Source organism: Gracilinanus agilis, chromosome 3 (genome assembly GCF_016433145.1).
Source record: "Gracilinanus agilis isolate LMUSP501 chromosome 3, AgileGrace, whole genome shotgun sequence".
Lineage (NCBI taxonomy): Eukaryota > Metazoa > Chordata > Mammalia > Didelphimorphia > Didelphidae > Gracilinanus > Gracilinanus agilis.
In genome coordinates, this window is record NC_058132.1 from 666,818,949 (window position 1) to 666,841,182 (window position 22,234).

General features: G+C 36.1%; 1 protein-coding gene across 1 annotated transcript in view; it reads right to left on the bottom strand.

Annotated features, from left to right (window-relative positions):
* The window catches only part of WDR49 (WD repeat domain 49), a 163,487-nt gene that overhangs the window by 46,335 nt on the left and 94,918 nt on the right, over nt 1-22,234 (bottom strand). Inside the window, exons 11-13 of the mRNA XM_044669542.1 lie at nt 19,612-19,776; nt 15,625-15,812; nt 12,394-12,591 (exon numbers count right to left, since the gene is read on the bottom strand). Of these exons, the coding sequence (XP_044525477.1) occupies nt 12,394-12,591; nt 15,625-15,812; nt 19,612-19,776 (551 nt within the window). The remainder of the gene's footprint in view (nt 1-12,393; nt 12,592-15,624; nt 15,813-19,611; nt 19,777-22,234) is intronic.

Here is a 22,234-nt window from a genome sequence, read left to right on the forward strand (position 1 = left end):
TGATAACATTTGTATAACCCAGTGGAAGTGCTTATTGGATCTGGGAAGGGGGAAGAAATAGAGGAGGGAAAGAAAATGAATTATGTAAACTCAGAATAATATTTTTTAAAAATTTAAAATATTAAAAAAGAAACTTCTCTCCTAATAAGTAGGAGAAAGAAGAGTTAAAAAGATAAATGATGCTTACAGGTGCAATTTAACTGTCTGACTGTCTTATGCTCTAAAAATAACTTGGCCCATAGAAGCAAAATTTTTCCCTTGATGTGTCTGAGAACAAATAAGGTCTATCTACTCCTGGAGAGAAAAGCCACTAATGGTTTTCCTCTAATTCTATACTGGGTATATAGAAGTTCTGACTACCTAAAAGATCTGAAACAAATATTTGGGATTCTCTATGAACAAAAGACAGACTTAAGTTCTACTCTTCCTCTTAAAGGGAAATAGATGCGACTTATTTGAGAACTCTAGAGGAATTCCACAAAACAGACTGAAGGAAAGCCATGTTGGATAGTAAACATCTGCCACCACAGGGCCAGTGGGACATGCTCTTATAGAGACATGTGAAACAAGCAGAGAGCAAATCCTCACAGAAATTATGTCACTTCTATATATTGGGGGAAACTACATACCCAGCAAACAGGATTTAAACCAGGAGAATGTTATATACAGAAACAGAAATAATGCAAGATGATCAACTGTGAATGGACTTAACTACTCTCAACGAGGCAGGATCCAGAACAACTCCAAAGGACTCATGATGGAAAAGGCGATCCACCGCCATAGAAAGAACAGACATAGTCTGAATGCAGATGGAAATATTTCATTCTTCACTTTATTTCCTCAATGAATTTTTCTCTAGCTTAAGCAATACATTTCTTGTTTCACATTATGACAAACATGGAAATATATATTATATGATAATATATATATATATATATACACACACAGATATTTATATATAACCTATAAAATTATATGCCTTGTTGAGGAAAGGGGAGAGATGGAAGGAGGGAGAAAACACAGATAGCAAATGTCAGAAAAATACTATTAAAATTGTATCAACATGTAATCTGGGAAAAAACAGAAAATAATTTGAACTGTGCAAATGCAACTATTATCGGTTTTAATTTTTTTTCTAACACTATTGGGAATCAAAATGATTACCTCCAAGGGGAGGAATTCCTTATATATTTTAACAATTAATATAAATCTTTTCCTTTGCACAAAATTGCTTTCTTTTCCATCCTCTTTATTACTAAATTTCTCCTTATGAAGAGGAACTATCTTTGAACTTTTCCAGAGAAGGAAGTGTCACACTTTTATATTGGTATCCTCAAGGTCTAGTGCAGTGCTTGAAATATTGAAAATCCTTCATAAATATTTATCAGTCAATTGATATTTTGAATAGCGTCCTCTGAGTGACTAATAAAAATAAACACTTTAGTCAGGATATATGGGCTATATTTTTTTGTGAACCATAGCGAATGTGGATCCCTGGTGTATCTTGAACCTGGGTACCATTCTTGGGAAGGTACACATGTTAATTTCAAACAAATTACCTGGAACCAAAGTTTGGCCAGATTGGATAAAATTTATGATTTGGACTTGACTAGAGGAAATATTGACAGTAAGTTTCTCTCCTCTAGATTTCGACCATTACTAACAGGACAGAATTGGTGCTACACAATGGGTAACTGAGGTAACTGATAAATTCAAGACATGTGTAAAAATCATTAAACTGTTAAAAGTCAGCTTGTCCAGATTTGTACTGGGCTCATCCATGATGATTAAGAGGACAATCTTTCCATTCTTATTCAAGTATTTCCATCATCCTCCAGTGGTGTTCTGCCCTTTACTAATATGTTTCTAATGACTTCATACCAGTAGGACATGAATTGGGAGTTATTTCTCCAGTGGTGATTGATTTGTGCTGATATATCCCCACTATTGCCTTCTTCTGATAAATGACATACTAGCAAAACAACTATTAAGGGTAAGTCTATTAACAGGAAAAGAGCTATTCTTTATAAGGGTAAGATACATTCTCCAAAAGGAAAGGCAAATTCATGTACTACTGTTAGAGCTATAGATTGGGGTCTCAAGAGCAATTCGAAATTATGTTCCCCCAAAATGGGACAAAAACATCCATGCCCTGGAACCCAGAAATTCTGCTATGAGGCATATTCCCCAAAGATGTCAAAGACAGAAATGGAGACCCCATCAATGCCAAATCATTCATGTTAGAGCTTTCTTTTGGTCGCAAAAAAAAAAAAAAAAGTAGATGCCCATTGGTTGAAGAAAGCATGAATAAATATGATCCATGAATAATGACATGCTATTGTCCTATGAGTAACAGTGATGACAAGCATAAGAAAGCTTATATGAACTTATTCAGAATGAAATAAGCAGATATAAGAGAATAATACAGACAATTTCTAAAATGTAAATAGAAACAACAACCGGAATTCCCTGTGGTTAAAATAATGAAGTTTGGCTTTGATGAAGAATTGAGAAAATGTACCCACTAGCTGGGTTAAGTCATTTTGTTTCCCTTAATTTCTTGGAGGAAGGAATGGCAAACTAGTCCAGTATCTTTGCCTAGAAAACTTCACCAACAGTGTGGTCTTTCTGTGGGGCAGTCAGATGGCACAGTGGATAGAGCACTGGGCTTAGGATCAAAAAGACTCATCATCATGAGTTCAAATTTGGCATCAGATACTACCTTTGTGAGCTTTGATAAGTCACTTAATCCTGTTCACCTCAGTTTCCTTATCTTTAAAATAAATTGGGGAAGGTAAAGTCAAATTACTCCAGTATCTTGCCCAAGAAAACTCCAAATGGGGTCATAAAAAGTGGGAGGTGACTGAAAAACAATTTGAACAACCTACTCCCTTGCCCTTTATTGTAGAGGATAGTAGTCTGTGGGTGTGGAGCCTTGCATATACTTATAGACAGTTAATATCTTCATCAGTTTTGCTGAATTTTTTTTTATTTCCTTTCTCTTCTTTATTCTTGATTAAAAGAGAGGGCTCCCTGAATACTTAAAAAGAGAAGTATGAGATATGAATACAAGAGGCATCAATAAAAATACAAAAAAATTAAAAGAGGAACCACTCCTCAATAGATATGAACAAAGGGTTACAGAAGAAGAAATTAAGTGTATCACCAGCCTCATCTGGCCTTTGCACATACCTCTGGATAATTTAGGGAACTTTGGGTAAGACATCTCATTTTTCTTTGCTTCTGTTTCCTTGTCTTGAAAATGAGAGTTTGGGGTCTGATGATCCCTAAGGTCTCTCCCTCCTCTAAAGTTATCATCTCCAGTTCATATAAAGGGCTCCTAATTACTAACTATGGATAAGTGTGCTTAGAACAATTCTGAGGTTCTAATTAAAATCTATAACATTGACAAAGATCTGGAGGCATTAGTGGATTACGAGCTCAATTTGACTCAGCAGGATGATGTGATAAGCAAGCCATTGTGATCTTTAAAGTTTTATTGTTAAGTCCCCTGGGAATAGGAAAGAGATAATATTACCATTTCCTTTCCTGGTCAGACCTCATTTGTAGTTTTAGGTTCAGCTCTAGGTGTCACATTTGGAGAAGAACAAGGATAAATTTGGAAGGAGGGTGACCAGGATAGTAAAGAGACTCAAAATTATACACATGAGGATTAGTGGAAGGAATAATGCTGAAGTGAATGCTCAAGAAGGATGCATTAACTGGCTCTCTTCATCTGTTTTATTGGGGAAAAGTGATTTTAGAATTTATAGCACCATAGTATCATAGGTCTAGAGCTAGATGTGACCTTCCAGGTCAAATAGTTCAACTGTCACACTTTCTTTACTTTATTTCATCCAAATGATCACATCTCCACCTCTCCTTGGTCTCTGAGGGCAGAACTAGGAGTAATGGATGGAATTGATAAGAGGCAAATTTAGGCTTGCTATCAGAAAAATCTACCAAACACTCAGAGCTCCTCCACAATGAAGTGGGTTGTCTAGGAAGATGATGGTTTCTTTCTTACAAGAAGTCTTCAGACAAAAAAGAACTACTTGACTGGCACATTATAAAGATGATGCTTTTTCAAATGGAGGTTGAACTAGATGGTTACTAAGGATCCTTTAGACTCTGAAAATTTGGTAGGGAAATAAGAGGCAGAAAAGTCAACATTGAAGAAGACTAGTGGTGGAGAGCATAAATTATAAACATGCAAAAGAAAGTCATCGAACTGGCCATATCCACTACTCCAGTGATTCCACTAATGGCCACTTTATTCGAAGAGACAGAGGAAGAGAAGGGTAGAGTAAGAAAGAAAAATAAAATATGATGCAAAATATTTCTATGCACATGTAGTGGAAGAAAAATGAGTTCCCCAAGAGATAAGAAAAAAACAATATGAAGAAATAGGTCTCAAAAGAATTGCAAATTCTTTAGACTATATTAACGTTCCAAATCATTAGTAATAGGAAATGCAAATCAGAACAACCTCAAGTTTTCATCACACACTGAGCAAATTGACAAAATGACAAAATATGGAAGTTAGTATTGGTGGGGTTATGGAAAGAGGCACACTAATGCATGGTTGTGAATTAGCACATTTCTGGAAAGTAATTTAGAATTATGTGAATAAAGTGGCTAAAATGTTTGTACCCTTTGACCTGGAGATTCCATGGCACCAATCTATTCCTAACAGTACTTTGGGGGCAGCAAAGAACTGGAAATAAAGCAGATGTCCATTGAATAGAGAATGAATGGCTAAACCAGTTCTAACCCTTGAGTGTAATGGAATATTACCTTGCTATAAAAAGTGGCAGCAAGAGAGATACAGAGTAGAATTGGAAAACTTCTATGAACTGCATTTTGCACAGTACCTGGCATAAAGTAGGAGCTTTAATAAATGTTTATTGACTGCCTTCCTGCCTGATGGAAAGTGACACAAATTTCAGTGACCAGAGCCAAGGAAAAAACACACAAAATAGAGTAAGGGGAAAGAATAATCACAACAGTTGAAAATGGAACAAATATGGGCACCAAGAAGAGATATGAGAAGACTCTTTCCACCATACCCAGACTCCTTTGAAGAGATGGGAATTTCACAGATATGGAATAAATTAGATAACATGTCAGAGTTTTAATGTATTGATTTTTTTTCCCTTCTTTCTTTAAAAAAAAAGAAGAAAAAACTTATTTGTTGGTACAACTAGGTGGCTCAGTAGACAGAGTGCCAGCCCTGGAAGATGGGAGATCTTGGGTTTAAATTTGACAGACATTTCCTAGCTCTGTGACCCTGGGCAAGTCATTTAGCTCCATTCATCTAACCCTTACTGCACTCCTGCCTTGGAATCAATGACAGTATTGATTCTAAGACAGAAAGTAAGGTTTTGTTTTGTTTTGTTAATTTCTTTGTCTAAGATATAGATCTCTGGGAGAAATACAAAAGGAAATCAAAGTACTGGAAAAAATATAGGAAGAAAATATATTATTTTAAAAAAAGAAAAAGGTAGGGGGATAGCTATGAATTGAGAAATTGAGAAATAAATTGGGTCACATTAACAAAATGGAATATTACCATTCCATAAAAAATGATTAATATGAGGAATTTAGAGAAACATTGGAATGCCTATATAAAGTAATATAGAGTCAAGAAAATAGATTTAGTATATATAGTATATGTAATATATAGTACATATGCTATATATTATATGTATATATAAAATGAAGGTGAATGAAAGCTATAGTACATTTAATCATATCGTAAAGTGATGCAATATGTTATACAACAATGTAAGTGAAAAGAAGAAACATTCAAAGCAATGGATTAATTAAAAGGCAAAAAATAATTGTATTAACCTTCATTGTAATAATTATAATTTTGCAATTTTAATTGTAATTGTAATAATCTTCACTCCAGAAGAATGCAAAGGAAACAAGCTTGCGTCTCCTTTCATCAGGTTCCTAATGTTGATTATACCAGTTCATATGCTGGTCCATTGTGCTTAACTGTTTTTCTCACGTATGGGACGTAGGGTATTTGAAAGGAGGTCAATTGAGAAAATTACAATGATTTATAGCTGCATTCTTTGTAGTGGCAAAAAATGAGGATATGCCCTTCAATTAGAGAATGGCTGAACAAATTGTGGTATCTGTTGGTGATGGAACACTATTGTGTTCAAAGGAATAAAGAACTGGAGGAATTCCATGTGAACTGGAAAGACCTCCAGGAATTGATGCAGAGCGAAAGGAGCAGAACCAAGAGAGCATTGTACACAGAGACTGATACACTGTGGTATAATTGAACATAATGGACTTCTCTACTAGCAGCAATGCAAGGATGCAGGACAATTCTGAGGGACTTATGAAAAAAAATGCTATCCACACCCAGAGAAAGAATCGTGGGAGCAGAAACACAGAAGGAAAACAACTGCTTGAACACATGGGTTGACGCGGATATGATTGGGGATGTAGACTCTAAACGACCACCCCAGTGCAACTTTCAACAATATGGAAATAGGTCTTGATCAATGTAACATGTGAAACCCAGCTAAAATGTGTGTTGGCTATGGGGGTAGGGTGGGGAGTGGAGGGGAAAGAAAGAACATGAATCATGTAAGCATGGAAAAATTTTCTAAAAAAGAAAATTGCAATGATAATTTAAAAAAGCAATCTATGGAAGTAACTAGTGACTAGGATCATCATTCATTCAGCAGATATTCTATACTTACTATTTAATTTTATTAAATTCTATAGCAACTTATTAAGACATTGGGTTATAAGGTCCTCCTCCAAATCCTAATGCTACTAAGATTCCATGGCTTCAGGGAATTCACTATTTAATGAGTGAGAAAATGTGATGTACACAAATAACTGGGACTCAAGGTAGAGTGTGATCATAGCAAAAAGGGAAATGTAATGAAGAAGAAAGGCTAGTGGCATGAGGAAACGCTTCCTGGAGGAAGTTATACCTAATCTGAGACTTAAATGTAAAGAAATATTTCAGTAAGTGGCCAGGAGAAAACTGGAAACTGAAAGGATGTGTATCAATTGGGAAATGGCTGAAGAAGTTGTGGTGTATACTTGTAATAGAATATTACTGTGCCTTGAGGCATGACAAACAAGATGATCACAAAACAAAAAACACAACAACATAAAAAGGCTTAAATGAAGTGATGCAAAGAGGAGTGAGCAGAACCAGGAGAATGTTGTTCACAGAAACAATACTGTATGATAAGCAGTGAATGACTATTATTAATGAGTCAAAGATCCAAGACAACTCCGAGAGACTCAGGATACAAAAGGAAAGAAGAAACAGAGTCTGAAGGCAAATTGAAACATACTATTTCTTACTATATTTCCTCCATGAATTTTTGTCTCATGTTAATGTGTCTTGTTTCACAACATGACATAGAAATGCTTATTATATGATATGTGTACAATGGATATCATATTACTTGTCTTCTTGGGGAAGTGGGAAGAGTGGGAAGGAGAGAAGATGAACTGCAAAATCTCAGAAGACACATATTAAAAAATTGTATTGACACATAATATGGGAAAACAAGATTTATTATTAAAAGATTTAAATATGAAAAGGAGAAAGGAAAGTACTTTAGGCTCAGACACATCCAGTGTGGAAGCAGAGCCAAGGAGCCACTCTGGATCTGGGGTGTACAAAATGGAGTTGTATGAAGTCAGACTGGAAGGGTTAGTGGGAACTAAATTGCCTAATGCCTTAGATGCAAGTCTCAGCAGTCTGGATTTTATCATCTGTTATTCAACCAGCACCTCTGGTGTGAGAGCATGATGAACCCTTTTCAGGGCTGCTCATCCACCTCTGGTGTCTACATTTTACTTAACTCTCACCTGTGGCTCCCAAAAGCTATAACATGTGCAATGGCCACAACCTCCTGTCCACAAGCATGTCTGCCCCAAGAACGTGAAAATCTCCCCCAAAAGAATGGGCAGATGAGAACAGTTTATTCCAATGGCTGTATTTTATCACAGATTCAATACAGATAACAGAGAATCATTGAGTAGGAGAGTGAAGTGGTCAGACAAGAAGTATCTTGAGTGTATTATTTTAGCAGTCTTTTGAATGATCAGTTATTGAGGGGAGAGCCTGAAGACAGCAAGCAAGTCAGGAGACTTAACAATAGTTTATGTGATATATAACCCAGTGGAATTTCTTGTCAGCTCCTAGAGAGGGGAGGGAAGAGAGGAGGGAGATAACATGAATTATGTAACCATGGAAAAATATTTTAAAATAATAATTATATTATATTATTTATATATTTTAAAATTATATAATAATTGTATAATATGTATATAATAATTTTATAATGTTACAAAATAATAAAAATAATAGTTAACATAAGAAATTATGAAGGTCTGAATTGGGATCTGAGCTGAGATTTATCAAGGAGGTTGAATTGACAGGTTTTGGTGAATTTTTTAGATGTTAAACTAAGGGAAAAAGGAAGGGCAAGAAAAGATTCCAAGGCTATGGCTGGGATGCTGGTGGTGCCATCAACAAAAGAAGGAGAATTAATAGGGTAGAAATTTAATTCCATAATATTAAACCAGTAGACTTAGTATATATAAAACATCAGTTATACACGAAAGATGGAAGAGACATTTTAGAGTTTTATTAACTAATCCTGCAGCTATATAAATTAATGGAAAAGATACTTGGATCCATTGTTTCCACATGAAATTATTTAATACTCAGGGTCATGCTCACGGTAATACTTATAGACAAAGTCACAATCAGGATAATAATGATAATGAAGGAGAAACAGAGATAGGAGAGATAAATTTAGATGAAGAACTAGGAGAAGAAGAATTAAGAGAACAAGTATACAGAAGAAAGCTGAAAGATCATCAGGCAAGTCTAGACAACAGGCAGAAAGTGCAGAGGGACGTAACAGTGGAAGATGGAGTGAAGAAACCAGCCCAGAAGAAAAGCTGGAAAAGCAAGATTTAAAAGCAGGAGAGAGTAAGAGGAAGATAAAATTGCAGCTGATTGAATAGCAGAGACTGTGAGAATTTAATACAGAAGAGAAGCAGACAAGGATTGGAAAATTGTAAGATAAAACTGTGTCTTAAAACACAAGCACATTTTCATATTTAGAAACATGCATCATTACATATGTAGAGAAGAAAGAAGGGAAGCATCAATCAAAATGAGAAGAGAAAAACTGAAGTGAAAGTACTTTGCATCCAACAAATATATATTTAGGGTACAAATTCCACAAACTGTATAATATCTATGTTTGCACACTCCATGTAGATAAATGGAGATCTTTTAATGGAAGAGAACTGAAAAAATAGTTATATAGTTAGTATCAGCTCCATCAGGTATTATCTGAATGGAAGATCTGTGAGATGTCCTTTTGGGTACTTGGCATTGTCGATTGATTCAACACCAAAAATGATACTTGTTCTATCAGTAGAGAAGACATTAAAGAAGATGCATTGCCACCTTTTTTCCATTACACCCAAGGACCATGAAGAATTTCCATGAGACTTGAAGTTAAGCCTCCTACTTGAGCTCCACTACTCAGCAATGTTTTATATATAGTACTTAATAAATGGGGTTTAATTCATTTACTCATTGGTAAGTCCAAGTGCCACAGCCTTTATGTCATGCTGCCTGAGGATGAAGGCAGATTAGGAAAGAACAAATGAGTGAGTTAAAGAATGAATGAATGAAGTCTTACATGGCAGGTTAAAGAATTTAGTAGGTAATGAGGAGTGACCAATGGTCTTTTGAGCATCAGAAGGATGTGATACAGGATTCTGTGCTCCAGAAAAAAATAAACTGATAGTGATGTGCTCGACAGATATAAAGAAATCAGCTACAAAAACTACTGTAATATTGTTTGTAATGACCTGAACCAGCCTGGTGGTTTTGGAAACAAAAAAGAATAGTAGGTCAAGAAACATTTACAAGGCACTGAGACACTGAGTAAGAGTAATTCACAAGGCAGGACATCTGATCAAAATGAAGTCTGAAATCTTTGATTATGAGTACAGCATTCTAGGCTACTGAGCAAACCTGTAAAAAACGCACCAATCTTCAGCAAACACAGCCAGGGAATCACTGCTGAGGACCCAGAAATTAAAAAAAAAAAAGCAGGAATCAAAACAGAAAAGAACAGAATTATTTATTTTTCAAACACCCCACTAATTGGCAGAGAGAATAGTGCTTACAATCTGGACTGCAGTAAACTGATAAGGAAGAAGAAAATTTATTTTCAATTTCTATTTCTCATTATTAACTTGATGGCAACAATTGTAAGAAAATTTGGCTAACACTTGGCCAAGTAATTTCACTGAGGTTTCATTGTTATGTGGTTACAAAACCATGCCAATTAAATTCTAACCATTTCATCAAATACTTTCTATCAGAAATCTTCTATCTGGGGTAAGAGAGTACTATATAAAAGAATGTGGGTTCAAATCCCAACTCTGATCTTTCTGCCTTTGCCATTTCAGTCATATTATTTAATTTCTCTGAGTCTCTGTACCTCCATTTGTAAAATAAATTGGATGGATTATCAGCAGTTTTTCGTTTGGTATCTGTTAACTTTTTTAAATAAATTGCTAATTATTTCAATATAATTTGTTTCCTTTATAACTATGTATTTTACTTTATGTATTTAAAAATGTTCTGAGAAGAGGTCTAGAGACTTCCTCAGACTGCCAAAGTTGTCCACCACACAACAAACGTTCAGAACCCTTATAAAATGGGAAAGGATCAACATATAAAAAAAATATTTATGGCTACTCTTTTTATGGTGGCAAAGAATTGAAAATTGAAAGGGAGTCCATCAATTGGGGAATGACTAAACAAATTGTGATATATTAAAGTAATGGAATACATGCACATGTGCTGTAAAAAAATGATAAATATGATGATTTCATAAAGAGCTACAAAGACCTATGTGAACTGATGCAGAGTGAAAGAGGAAGAACCAGGAAAACATTACACAGAATAACAGCAATACTGTGGGATGATCAACTGTGATAAATGAAGCTACTCTCAGCCATACAATGATCCAAAACAATTCTGAGGGACTTATGACAAAGAATCCACCTCTAGAAAAATGACTTTTGGAATCTGAATGCAGATGAAAGGATATTATTGTTTATTTGAGTTTTGTTTTGATGTTTTGATTTTATATGATTATCCACTTAAAAAATGGATAATATGGAACATATTTTGCGTGAAAATACATGTATAACCCAGATTAAATTCCTTGCCAGCTCTGGGAAGGGGGAGCAAAGGGACAGAAGGAGACAATTTGGATCATATAACTTCAGAAAGCATATATGGAAATTTGTTATTACATATAATTGGTAAAATAAAATAATTATAATAATTAAAAAGAATTCTTATAATTAGATGGTCTGAAGGACCCTTCAGGCACTAACCTTCTGATTCCTTAGAGCTAAGAAAAATCTTGGGTGGCCATTTCCTTCTCACCTTCATGATTATGATTCACTTGTAATCCCCATCTTCAAGGATTACAAAGCATTTTCTTCACAACAGCCCTAGGAGTATTAGCTAGAGAGAAGGAGGTTACATGGAGACAGCATGGAGCATTGGATAGAGGGAACTCTCCAAGGCTAGTTATTTCAGATGACTTGCCAGCAAAACTGGAATTCCCTTGTACCAAGGAAATCACAGGTCCAGACCTCCCCACCAAAACAGACAAAGAAACTGATTCATCTCCTCTTAAATACCCTATCCATTGTAAGTGAAAAAAAAAAGATAAACAAATGGACCAACACAGGAACCATGTTTGATAGTGTATCCAACATTCTGAACCTGTAAAAAAGAGATACAAGTATGTTTCATACCCATTCTTCTAGGATGATTTGCCTAAAGTTCACACACCTCCTATACATGGTGGAGCTGAGTCAAGGGTCATATTCCCCAGGTCACCAGAATTATTAAGTATTGAACTCAATCAATCAATAGTCCTTATTAATTTCTTACTATGTGCCTGGCACTATGCTAAGCACCAAGATAAAAAGGAACTTACATTCTAATAGGGGAAACAGCCTGTATATGTGTATGTACGCCTATATACACATATATGTGGATGTAATTATGATACATACAGAGTATATCTATGATAGCCTTAGCAGGGAAGGCATTACATTTTATGATTCCCAACACACTACCACAGATTAATTCAACCGTCTGAGCAAAGTGTATTTAGGATGCGAGTGATTCCTGGTATTGCATCTTCAAAAATAGAATTCAGTTCTTTCTTGACTAATGAACATTAGTCAACTGGGGTGATTCAAAGGGAAATCATCCCCTCGATAGCACTAAATTCCCCGCTCACTTCCCTCCCTGTGATAATAATGGAGCAATATTTCTACCTGACCAAATATTCCAATCAGAGAGCCCCAGACTTCACTGACAGAAACGCTGCCGTCTGCAGAAGAGGCAATGATCAGTACGCGGCTGCCATGTGCACAAGTCTCCAGAGAACTGATTCGATCCTCATGAGGTTGAAATGATCTTCGTAGAGGTGGAGGCTGGAAAACTTGGCTCTCATTGAAATGAAGGCAATATTCCTGAATAAAATTAGAAAAAAAAAACCAACATGCTCAAAACCATCAGCTTTTGAAGAAAATCACCAATAAAAACAATTACATTTAAATTCAAATTAATTGAACAAACATTTGAAGAAAAAATAGCACCTTCCTTCAGAGAGCTTATAGTCTACTGGGAAAAGGGATATAATTTGTGCACCAGCACATAAGTATATAAGTATATAATGTAGTTGTAGACAAAATAATAGAGAGTAATTTCAAGAAAGTGAAATAGTATCTGGAAGAAACAAAAAGGACCTTGGGTATTAAGTGACACAGGCTATATACTCTGAAAGATGTTAGGGAGTGTATTAGGTAGATATGAGAAAGGAGTACCTTTATAGACATAGGGAATGAGCAAAAGAAGAGAGAAAGAATAAGCAGAGTCCTGGACTCAGGAAAAAGGTGGAAGATGTTTTTGACTGGAATGGAAAAAGGGACTAAAGTGAAGTAAGATTGGGAAAGTAGGTGAAGAAGATTGTAGAGGAATTGAATGGTAGACATGAATTTTAACATAGAGACAATGGAACATCAATGTTTTTGAGTTGGGAGGAGCCATGGAAATAACCAAATATAACTTATTGGAATATCAAAGCAGATAGGATCATGGCTGCCCAATGATTGATAAATCTTTAATAACTCCATTGACTCTAGAATAGAAAATAAATTCCACCTTTAAAATATGATGCAAAAATAATAAATTAATGAAAAAACATTAATGAAGAAGATGGAGAGTTGAAAGAGGCTATAGTGATTGCATAAAGCTTATTAGATTGCTTGTTGTGGTCTGAAGAATTTTTAGAAGAAAAAAAAAACCTTCTAACCATGAAAGTAATTCTTTGCCTGACTTGTCAATTTTGCTATGTTGTTATTTATTTGATTGTGTTATAGACACCGCCTGAAATATAAGATTGATAGTTGGTTATCTAAAAATGGTCATGTTGGAGAGAGAAAGCACGAATGTCAGAGACAGAGAATGACACAGATGGATAAAGAGACAGAGAAAGGGAGAGAAGAGTCAGAGACAGAAAATAATACAGAAAAGGTGAGAGAGAAAGACAGAGATAGAAAAAGAAAGAGGGTCAGAGAGAGGGAAAGATAGAGGGAGAGAGAAAGAGATGGAGAGAGAGAAGAAACAAAGTGAAGGAAGGAAGGAAGGAAGGAAGGAAGGAAGGAAGGAAGGAAGGAAGGAAGGAAGGAAGGAAGGAAGGAAGGAAGGAAGGAAGAAAGGAAGGAAGGAAAGAAGGAAGGAAGGAAAAACTATGAGTCAGCACTAGATGAGGAGGTGATCACAATTCATATTAGGGACAATCAGTGCTTTGGAAAACAAAGTATGAGGTATTTGCTGGACAATTAATGAAAAACTATTAGAAGAAGATGAAGATGAACAGAAAGTCTTGTAGAAATTTATTTTAAATTGCACTTGGAACTGAGGAAACTAAGAATATTATTATTTCCTGACTCATCACTGTTGCTATACTACACTAGGGAAATGTCAAGTGGAACTAAACTTCTGAGATTCGGATTGATATGACATCATTGAATTCCAACTTTCAAATGGACTTTTACCTGATGATCACTAAATGGTGTCAGGGAAGAGTAGGAAAGAGTTATTTTTTAACAAGGTCAGAGGAAGGCAAAGAGATGTCAGAATTTTTAGAGGCCATGTATGCTACTGGCTTCATGTATTGTTTTGGCCTTTCAAATGAAATATAGAAGGTACTAGAAGACAGAAATGTGACAATTTGGCCAGTGCACATCAGTAGTTTTTATTGAATTGAAATGTATTATGGTACATATCAGTCAAAAAATAAACAAAACCTGGGTATAAATTATTTACAAATGTATCAAAGTTATTGGAGGAACATATAAAATATCATACATTCTAACTTATAGTCTAACTTAAAGAATTTTCAACAAAGAGGAAGATTGTATTTGCTATCGTCAGAACTTCATACATCAAAATTTACAGGTTCTCTTTTACCTCTGTAGATGGTCTCTGAGAGCTACTGTGGTCAAAAAAAAATGCCTCTTCCCACTGGCTGACCCAGTGAGAAGATCTTCTAAACTCAGCAAGATTGAGCCTCCAACAACAAACTTTATATATATTTATATGTATTTAGTTCTTGGCTTCATATTTTAGGAAAGATGTTGATACAGTGAAGAGCATCCGAAAGATGGAACAATCAGGATAAAGAAGGGTCATGTGCTCAGCATTTTGACGATTGGCTGAAGGAAGAGGAGATGGTCAGTTTTTAGAAAAGAGGTCTTAGAGGAGACATGAAAAGTGTCATCCAGTATTTGAAGGACTATCACATAAAAGACTAAACTTATTGGGCTTAGATCCAAAAGGTGAAACCAAGAATAATGAGTGGGCATTGCCAAGTAGAAGAGTTAGGATAAATGAAAGGAAAAATATCCCAATAATCAGAGCTGTCCAAAGAGCAAGTAAGTGGCAAAATGGATATAGTGCTGGGCCTGGAGCCAGGAAGATCAAGATTGAGGTATTTATGAGTTATATGACCCTGGCCAAATTATTTAATCATAGTCTGTTTTGGTTTCTTCATCTGTAAAATGGAAATAGGCATACCTACTCCACCCCAGAGTTGTTTTGAAGATAAAATGAGAAAATATTTATAGAGCACGTTACAAAACTTAAAGCTCTATGTAAATGCTGTTATTAGTGGAATGGGCTAACTTAGTAGGGGTATTGCACTACCTCACATTGGAGTTCTTTATACAAAAACTAGATGGTAATTTTTATTATGAATTACAGAGGGGATTCATTCCATTATGGGTTGGACAAGATGATCCATTAGGAACTTCCCAACTGAAAATTTGGGGGAAAATTTATTTTTAAATTAGAAAAATAATTTTCTGAGCTCAGTTATAGTGAATAATCTTTCCCATATTGGTAATTTCTTCTAAATGAAGCAGAAAGAACTGATTCACCAGCTTGAATAACCAAAGACAATCAGGGTCAATGAAGAAGTAGTCAAGAAAGACAACACATACCTCAATGTTCCATATTTTCAGACAACCACTGGGATCTCCTGTGATAAGGTGCTGATTGGTCTTGTCAATGGTCATGATAATGGATCCAGCTCCACTGTGGGCCACAAACTCAGCCACAAGCTGCTTCTTAAAGATATTCCAGAACCTGACATAACCAGATCCTCCACAGGAGACCAAGTTGGCTCCTCCTAAAACAAGTGAGAAGCCCACAAAAATGTTTTGGTGTGTATGAGATGTAATGTTATTGGTAAATGATAATACTTCAGATATTTAGATTTTGTTCCATTTGATGGTAGCATGGTACAAGAGAAGGAGTAAAAAGTTTGGAGTCAGAGGACTTGGGTTCAAATCCTATTTATGATTCATACTGCCAATATGACTATGGGCAGACCACTTGCTTTCCCTGGAATTCATTTTTCTTCATCTATAAAATAAAGCCATTGGACCATATGACCTCTAAGTCCCTTCTCAGCTCTAAATCTATGATCTTATGATATTATATGTTAGGGAACAGAAGGCTGGCAGAAATGGAGAAGTTTTCATTAACTTCTCCATGTCCTCTATACAGATTCCTTACCAGCACCAGGGGGACTTTTGAAGTCAAGGAAAATGTGGGGAAGTTGGGGTTAATTTGATCCCCAGATACTTTAATCTAGAAACTAGCTGTGGGCCCTTTGGGCAAGAAGAGTATAAAAGTGACTTTCAGAACTCCAGGCAGGGAGCTCCTGAAATCCCAGGGAACCTTCCTACTGACGGCTTTTAACCTGCTTGCCAGAGGCTTTTATCTTCCTGAACTACTTTTTTTAACTACTTCAGGAACTCGTTTTACCTGAAGGTATTTTTATAACTTTTTGTAGAATGAATTGTTTATTTGAATCCTGGAGCACAAAGTAATCCATTGCCCTCCATGTAACTGAGACATGGAATACAGATTAAGTCCCAGAACAACTAAGATTCCAGGACATCTCTGTCAACAGCATTTCTCCATCAGTATAAGGATTAAAAGGCTGAAATAAACTTTCATTGGTTAAATGAACATGGCGTCATATAAGTAACCCATTTTCTGTTCTGTCTACATGGGAGTAAGGATTTTAAGTGAAAGATCTGTCCATTTTTTTTTTGTTTTTCCCAATCAACTGTCCTTATATAGTCATCTAAACATTGCAATTACATCCTCACTGAGATGAAACGCATTTTCCTTAGAAATATCGACTTCATGCCAGAGTGAAATAAATATTATTCAGCATAGATTTAGGTGTAGATGCACAATTTTAAAGATATAGACTTATCTATATATCAACATGCTTAGAATTCCATTTATGAGCGTGTTTTAAACCTTTCATCCATTTTTCATGAATGATGAACTCATATTGGAAGTCCTTATGGAACCATTTTTTTGTTTATGGGCCTAAAATACCCTTTTCATTTTCCAGCCAGAGTGCGCTTTACAGATATGCCTTGCTTAAATTATCTTTCAATGCCAACAATCCTATTATTACATGAAAAATCTACAGATGGGTTCAAATTAGCTTCACAAATGCGCTGCCGATTCACACTCAGGTCTGCTTAACGCAGAAATAATGGAGTGGAGTCACTGTGGTGGAAACATTTGGGAAATACCAACAACATTAGAATGAATTAAAGTTGAGAAAATGGGGGGCCGTTTTGGGTAATTGTTCCTGCTATGAATACTAGCGAGATTTGGAAATAAGGGAGGTTTTTTTTTATCATACTTGTCTCAAGATAAAGAATCCAACACTATTTACAAAATTCTACAGGGAGCATCTACACCAACTTTTTTTTAATGTGTTGAAAATGTTGTGGAAAAACCATATGGATTACGATCTGTAAGGTAGAGGGAGGGAAAGCGGGGACCAAGAAAGCGAATTACTTTATGTTTATTTCTTCCAAATCCTTAAAGGTATCATTCTGATTAGCCTCTAAATGCCAAAAGAAGAAAGAAAGAAAGAAAGAAAGAAAGAAAGAAAGAAAGAAAGAAAGAAAGAAAGAAAGATAAAGAAAAGAAAAGCTAACCCTGTCCCTGAATGTGATACTTAATGTAGAGCAGAATGTTAGAGAGAGGAACTTGATGCCTGAATAGATGAATTGACTTGCCCAAGGTCACAATCGAGTGTGATATAGAATAGAAGAGCTGAAATTCAAACCCAGGTCCTTTGAATCCAAAGCTAGCCCTCTTTCCACTGTTCCAGGAATGTCTCCTAACTTTGTGCTGTTTTGCAGTGTCTCTGAGTAGACAAAGGCCATATTGCCACAATGCTAATTCAATGGAATTAAATAAAAATCAATTAAGTGGTTTTCAATTACATGATACTCAAACTAAACTAATATGTTCATGTCATTGTCTAGTCACTAGACTAGACGTGGTATTGGTGTCTCAGAGCAGTATGAGACTCTAACCCTTTGTCCCCAACCCTAAGAAGACCCTTTACTAAAGTCACCAAAACCAGCATAGGATTGGGGATGTAGACTCTCAACAATCTCTCTATTGCAAGTATTAATAATATGGGAATAGTTTCTTGATCAATGACACATATAAAACCCAGTAGAATTGTGTGTCGGCTATGGGAGGGGAGGGAAAAGGAGGGGGAAAGAACATGAATCATGTAACCATGGGAAAATTCTCTAAATTAAATAAATAAACAAATTTTAAAAATAAAATAAATAAAAATAAAAATAAAAGCCTTCAAAAAAATAAAATAAAGTCACCAAAACCCAAGTGTAGTGCACGTGTAGTGCAATGAGAAGCAGATTTGACATTTGAGGATCTAGGTTCAAATTTAGCCTTGATCTGTAAGGCATGTTGGGTAAATCATTCTATTTCCATAGACCTCAGTGTCCTCCCCATGAAATGAGAGCATTGGATAAGGTGATTTCTAAGGTTCTGTCTTGTTCTAAATATGTGATCCTGTGACCTACTGAACACACTTGAATAAGGCACAAAGAGAAGGCTACCTGCAACCAAAGCAAAGGACACATTGTTCCTCAGTTGAAATTTTTCTAGGACAGTAGAAAAAAATGCTAGATTTCAAGAGTCTGAAGATCAGTTTAAATCCTAACTTGGCACCTTTATTACCCCAGTGACTTGGACTGTCCCTTAAGCTTCTTGATCTGTACTTCCCATTTCTGTGTAATGAGGACAGAGATGGGACTGGATGGCTTTCAACTTTCAATCCAACTTGATATCTATTATCCTAATATCCTATGAAATCCTCTTCTATGTGTCATTTAGGCAAGTTATTCAATTCCCTCAATCTCGGTTTTCTCATCTATAAAATGGAGATATAATGTCTCTAGTACTAAAACCATAGATTTGTTTCAGGATTTAAATGTGATATGTGTAAAGTTCTTTGCAAATGTTAAAATTCTATACATATCAGCTTGTATCACCATCAACACACATCCTAGAAATGATGTTGTGTAGAGTCAACAGAGTGAAATCTACCCTCAGATATTTACCAGCTGTGTGACCCTGGGCATGTCATTTAACCCTATTTGCCTCAGTTTCCTCATCTGTAAAAAGGCCCAGAGAAAGAAATGTCAAATTGCTCCACTTTTTTTTACCAAGAACATCCTGAATGTAGTCACAAAGAGTTGGAAAGAGACAATTGAAGAAGAAGACTTAACTACATGTCTAGTACAGATGCTACAATGCTCTTCTTAGACTTCTCATCTGGACTTTCTCCTCTGTGCATTTATTTCCTCAAAGTGAGCCCTCTCTCATGTGGTCTCCACTTCTGCCACTGCCTTTCTACCTGGCTTGGCCATCTGGAAGCAGACTTTGACCTGCTTCCTTCAATTCTATATCAAGTTGACTCCTCCAGTTGGGCTTGCCTTGTTTCCAGTCCACCGTAGCCAATTTTCAGGGGAGCAAAACCTGTGGAAACTCATCACAACGTTCTCAGCAGCCACAACTGCTGACATTCTACAAGAAGTCAAAGGCAGTCAGCAACATAGAAGACATTTTACCTGTCACTGTAATCGTTTTTCTAGCTTCCAGGAAGGAAAGCTTCATAACAGCATGATTTCCCTCAGTGTCAATCTCAGAGGAGTTAACTCCTAGAAGGGTGTCCCCTGCAGAGAGGGGAGAAGAGAGACCCCTTTGAACCCTGGGTTGCTTTTGAGAGTGAGTATCTCCATCTGAAAGAGAGACAACATGCATTGCTTTAATGTGAAGGGACACTGGTTCTCGAAGCTAATTTCAAACAGCTTTAAGAATATATTGCTTGCTCCCTCTATTGATAAATGGGCAAAAGATATGCATAGTTTTCAGATAAAGAAATCAAGGTCAGATATAGGTATATTAAAAAAATGCTCTAAACCATGACTGATCAGAGAAATGCAAACCAAAAACAATTCTGAGCTATCATCTCGTGCCCATCGGATTGGCTAAAATGACAAATGTTGGAGGTGTTGGGGGAAAATGGGGACATTAATGCACTGTTGGTAGAACTGTGAACTGATCCAACCATTTTGGAGAACAATTTGGAATTATGCCCAGAGGGTTATAAAACAGTGTATACCCATGGAGATCCAGTAGAAAGAAAAAAAAATCTATAGGTACTAAACAATTTATGGCAGCTCTCTTTGAGATACAAAAAACTAGAAATCCAGGGAATTTTCATTCATCAATTGGAAAATGGCTAAACAAATTGTGCTATAAGATTGTGATAGAATACTTACAGCACCATAAGAAACAATGAGCAGATGATTTTTTTAAACTTGGAAAGAATGACACAAGATAACGAAGAATGAAATGAGCAGAATCAAGAGAAAATTATATACAGCTAGAGATTTAATATTGGAAGAATAACTTTTAAGTGTCCACCTCCAGAGAATGAATTGAAAAACAGAAACACAAAAGACATTATATATATATATGTGTATGCATATACATATATATATATATATACATATCTGTTTGCCAGATGATGCCCTCTATGGTGTAGGAATGGCAAAGAGAGACTGAGATACCTGGAATTAAATTCTATTAATAAAATGAAATTTTAAAGTATATATTGCTTACCCCCATCTTTTCTTCCCCAAAGAAAAAATCAATGATTTATATAACTGTTAAGGAGGTCAGTGACCATCCTGAGCAGCTCATTTCTGAACCCTCTCCATAATATCCCCAATAAATTAGCAGTCATTCCAATGGCAGGCACACAGTGTGCTGCTTTGTTGTTGTGGGTATTTTCTTCACTGATGATGATCTCTACCTTAGTGGACAGTCTTTCTGAGTTGCCAATGACCAAAAAATTCAGTATCATAAGAAATATGATACTCAGAAATAAGCTTCACTGATCTTGTCTAAAGAGGCTTCAAGACTAATGACATTGAGTCCATTCTTGAGGCCATTCCATCTCGGTAAGACTAACTAGAATTTATGATATGGTGGCACAACTTCTCAGAATAACAATAACAAAAATAATGACAATAATAATGGCTCATGTTTAATAGCACTTTAATTAGTTTAGAGATAAGAAAACTGAGGTTAGGAGAGGTTAAGGGATTTGCCTAGGGTCACAGAGCTAGTAAGTGTTTCAGGTGGGATTTGAACTCAGGTCTTCCTGAACCCATATTCCGTGGCTTCCTTCAACTCAGGTCAAATTCTACCTTCTGTCAGAGGTTTTTCCTTATTTCCCACCACCACCACCATCATCATCATCACCTTGATCATTTCCACTCCCAGAACTTTCTCTCTGAAATTACTTCCCATTTGCTCTGTATAGATCCTGAATTTATGAGGTTGTTTTCATATTGTCTCCTCTATTAGAATGAAATCTGGGGATGGGGGATAGAGGCTGTCCACTCTAATACCACTCTAGTCCATCTTCCACTCAGCTATCAAATCAATTCTCGTAAAGCTCAGATCTGACCATATTTTCTCACATTCCGTAAAGTCCAATGGATTAAATATAAAATCCTCTGTTTGGCATCCAAACCCCTAAACAGTCTGATCCCCCTCTTAGCTTTCCAGTTTTCCCAAACTTTACCCTTCCCATGTACCCTGCCGTTTGGTAACCCCTGCCTCCTTGTTATCCCTCAAACAAGACCCTCCATTTCCTGACTCCAGTTATTTTCTCTGGTTGTCTCCTAGGTGGAATCTTCTCTCTCATCTCCACTGCCTGGTTTCTCTGGCTTCCTTTGAGTTCCAGATAAAATCTTACTTTCTACAAGAAGCCTTTCCTCATAATGCTGCCCTCCCTCATCTTCCATCAAAGATTATCTTCAATTGATCATATTTATATGTATCACTTGTACATAGTTGTTCTCATTCTGTCTCCCCATTAGCTTGGGGGACTTGTGAGCTCCTTGAGAGCCAGAACTACCTTTTGTCTTTCTCTAGTACTCAACACAATTCCTAGCACATTGAAGATATTTAATAAATGCTTCAGGGCAGCTAGGTGGAATAGTGAATAGAGTTCTGAGCCTAGAATCAGAAAACTGATCTTCCTGAGTTCAAATCTGGCCTCATATACTTACTAACTGTGTGACTTTGGGCAAGTCATTTAACCCTGCTTACCTCAGTTTCCTTATTTGTAAAATAAGCTAGAGAAGGAAATGACAAACCACTCCAGTATCTCTGCCT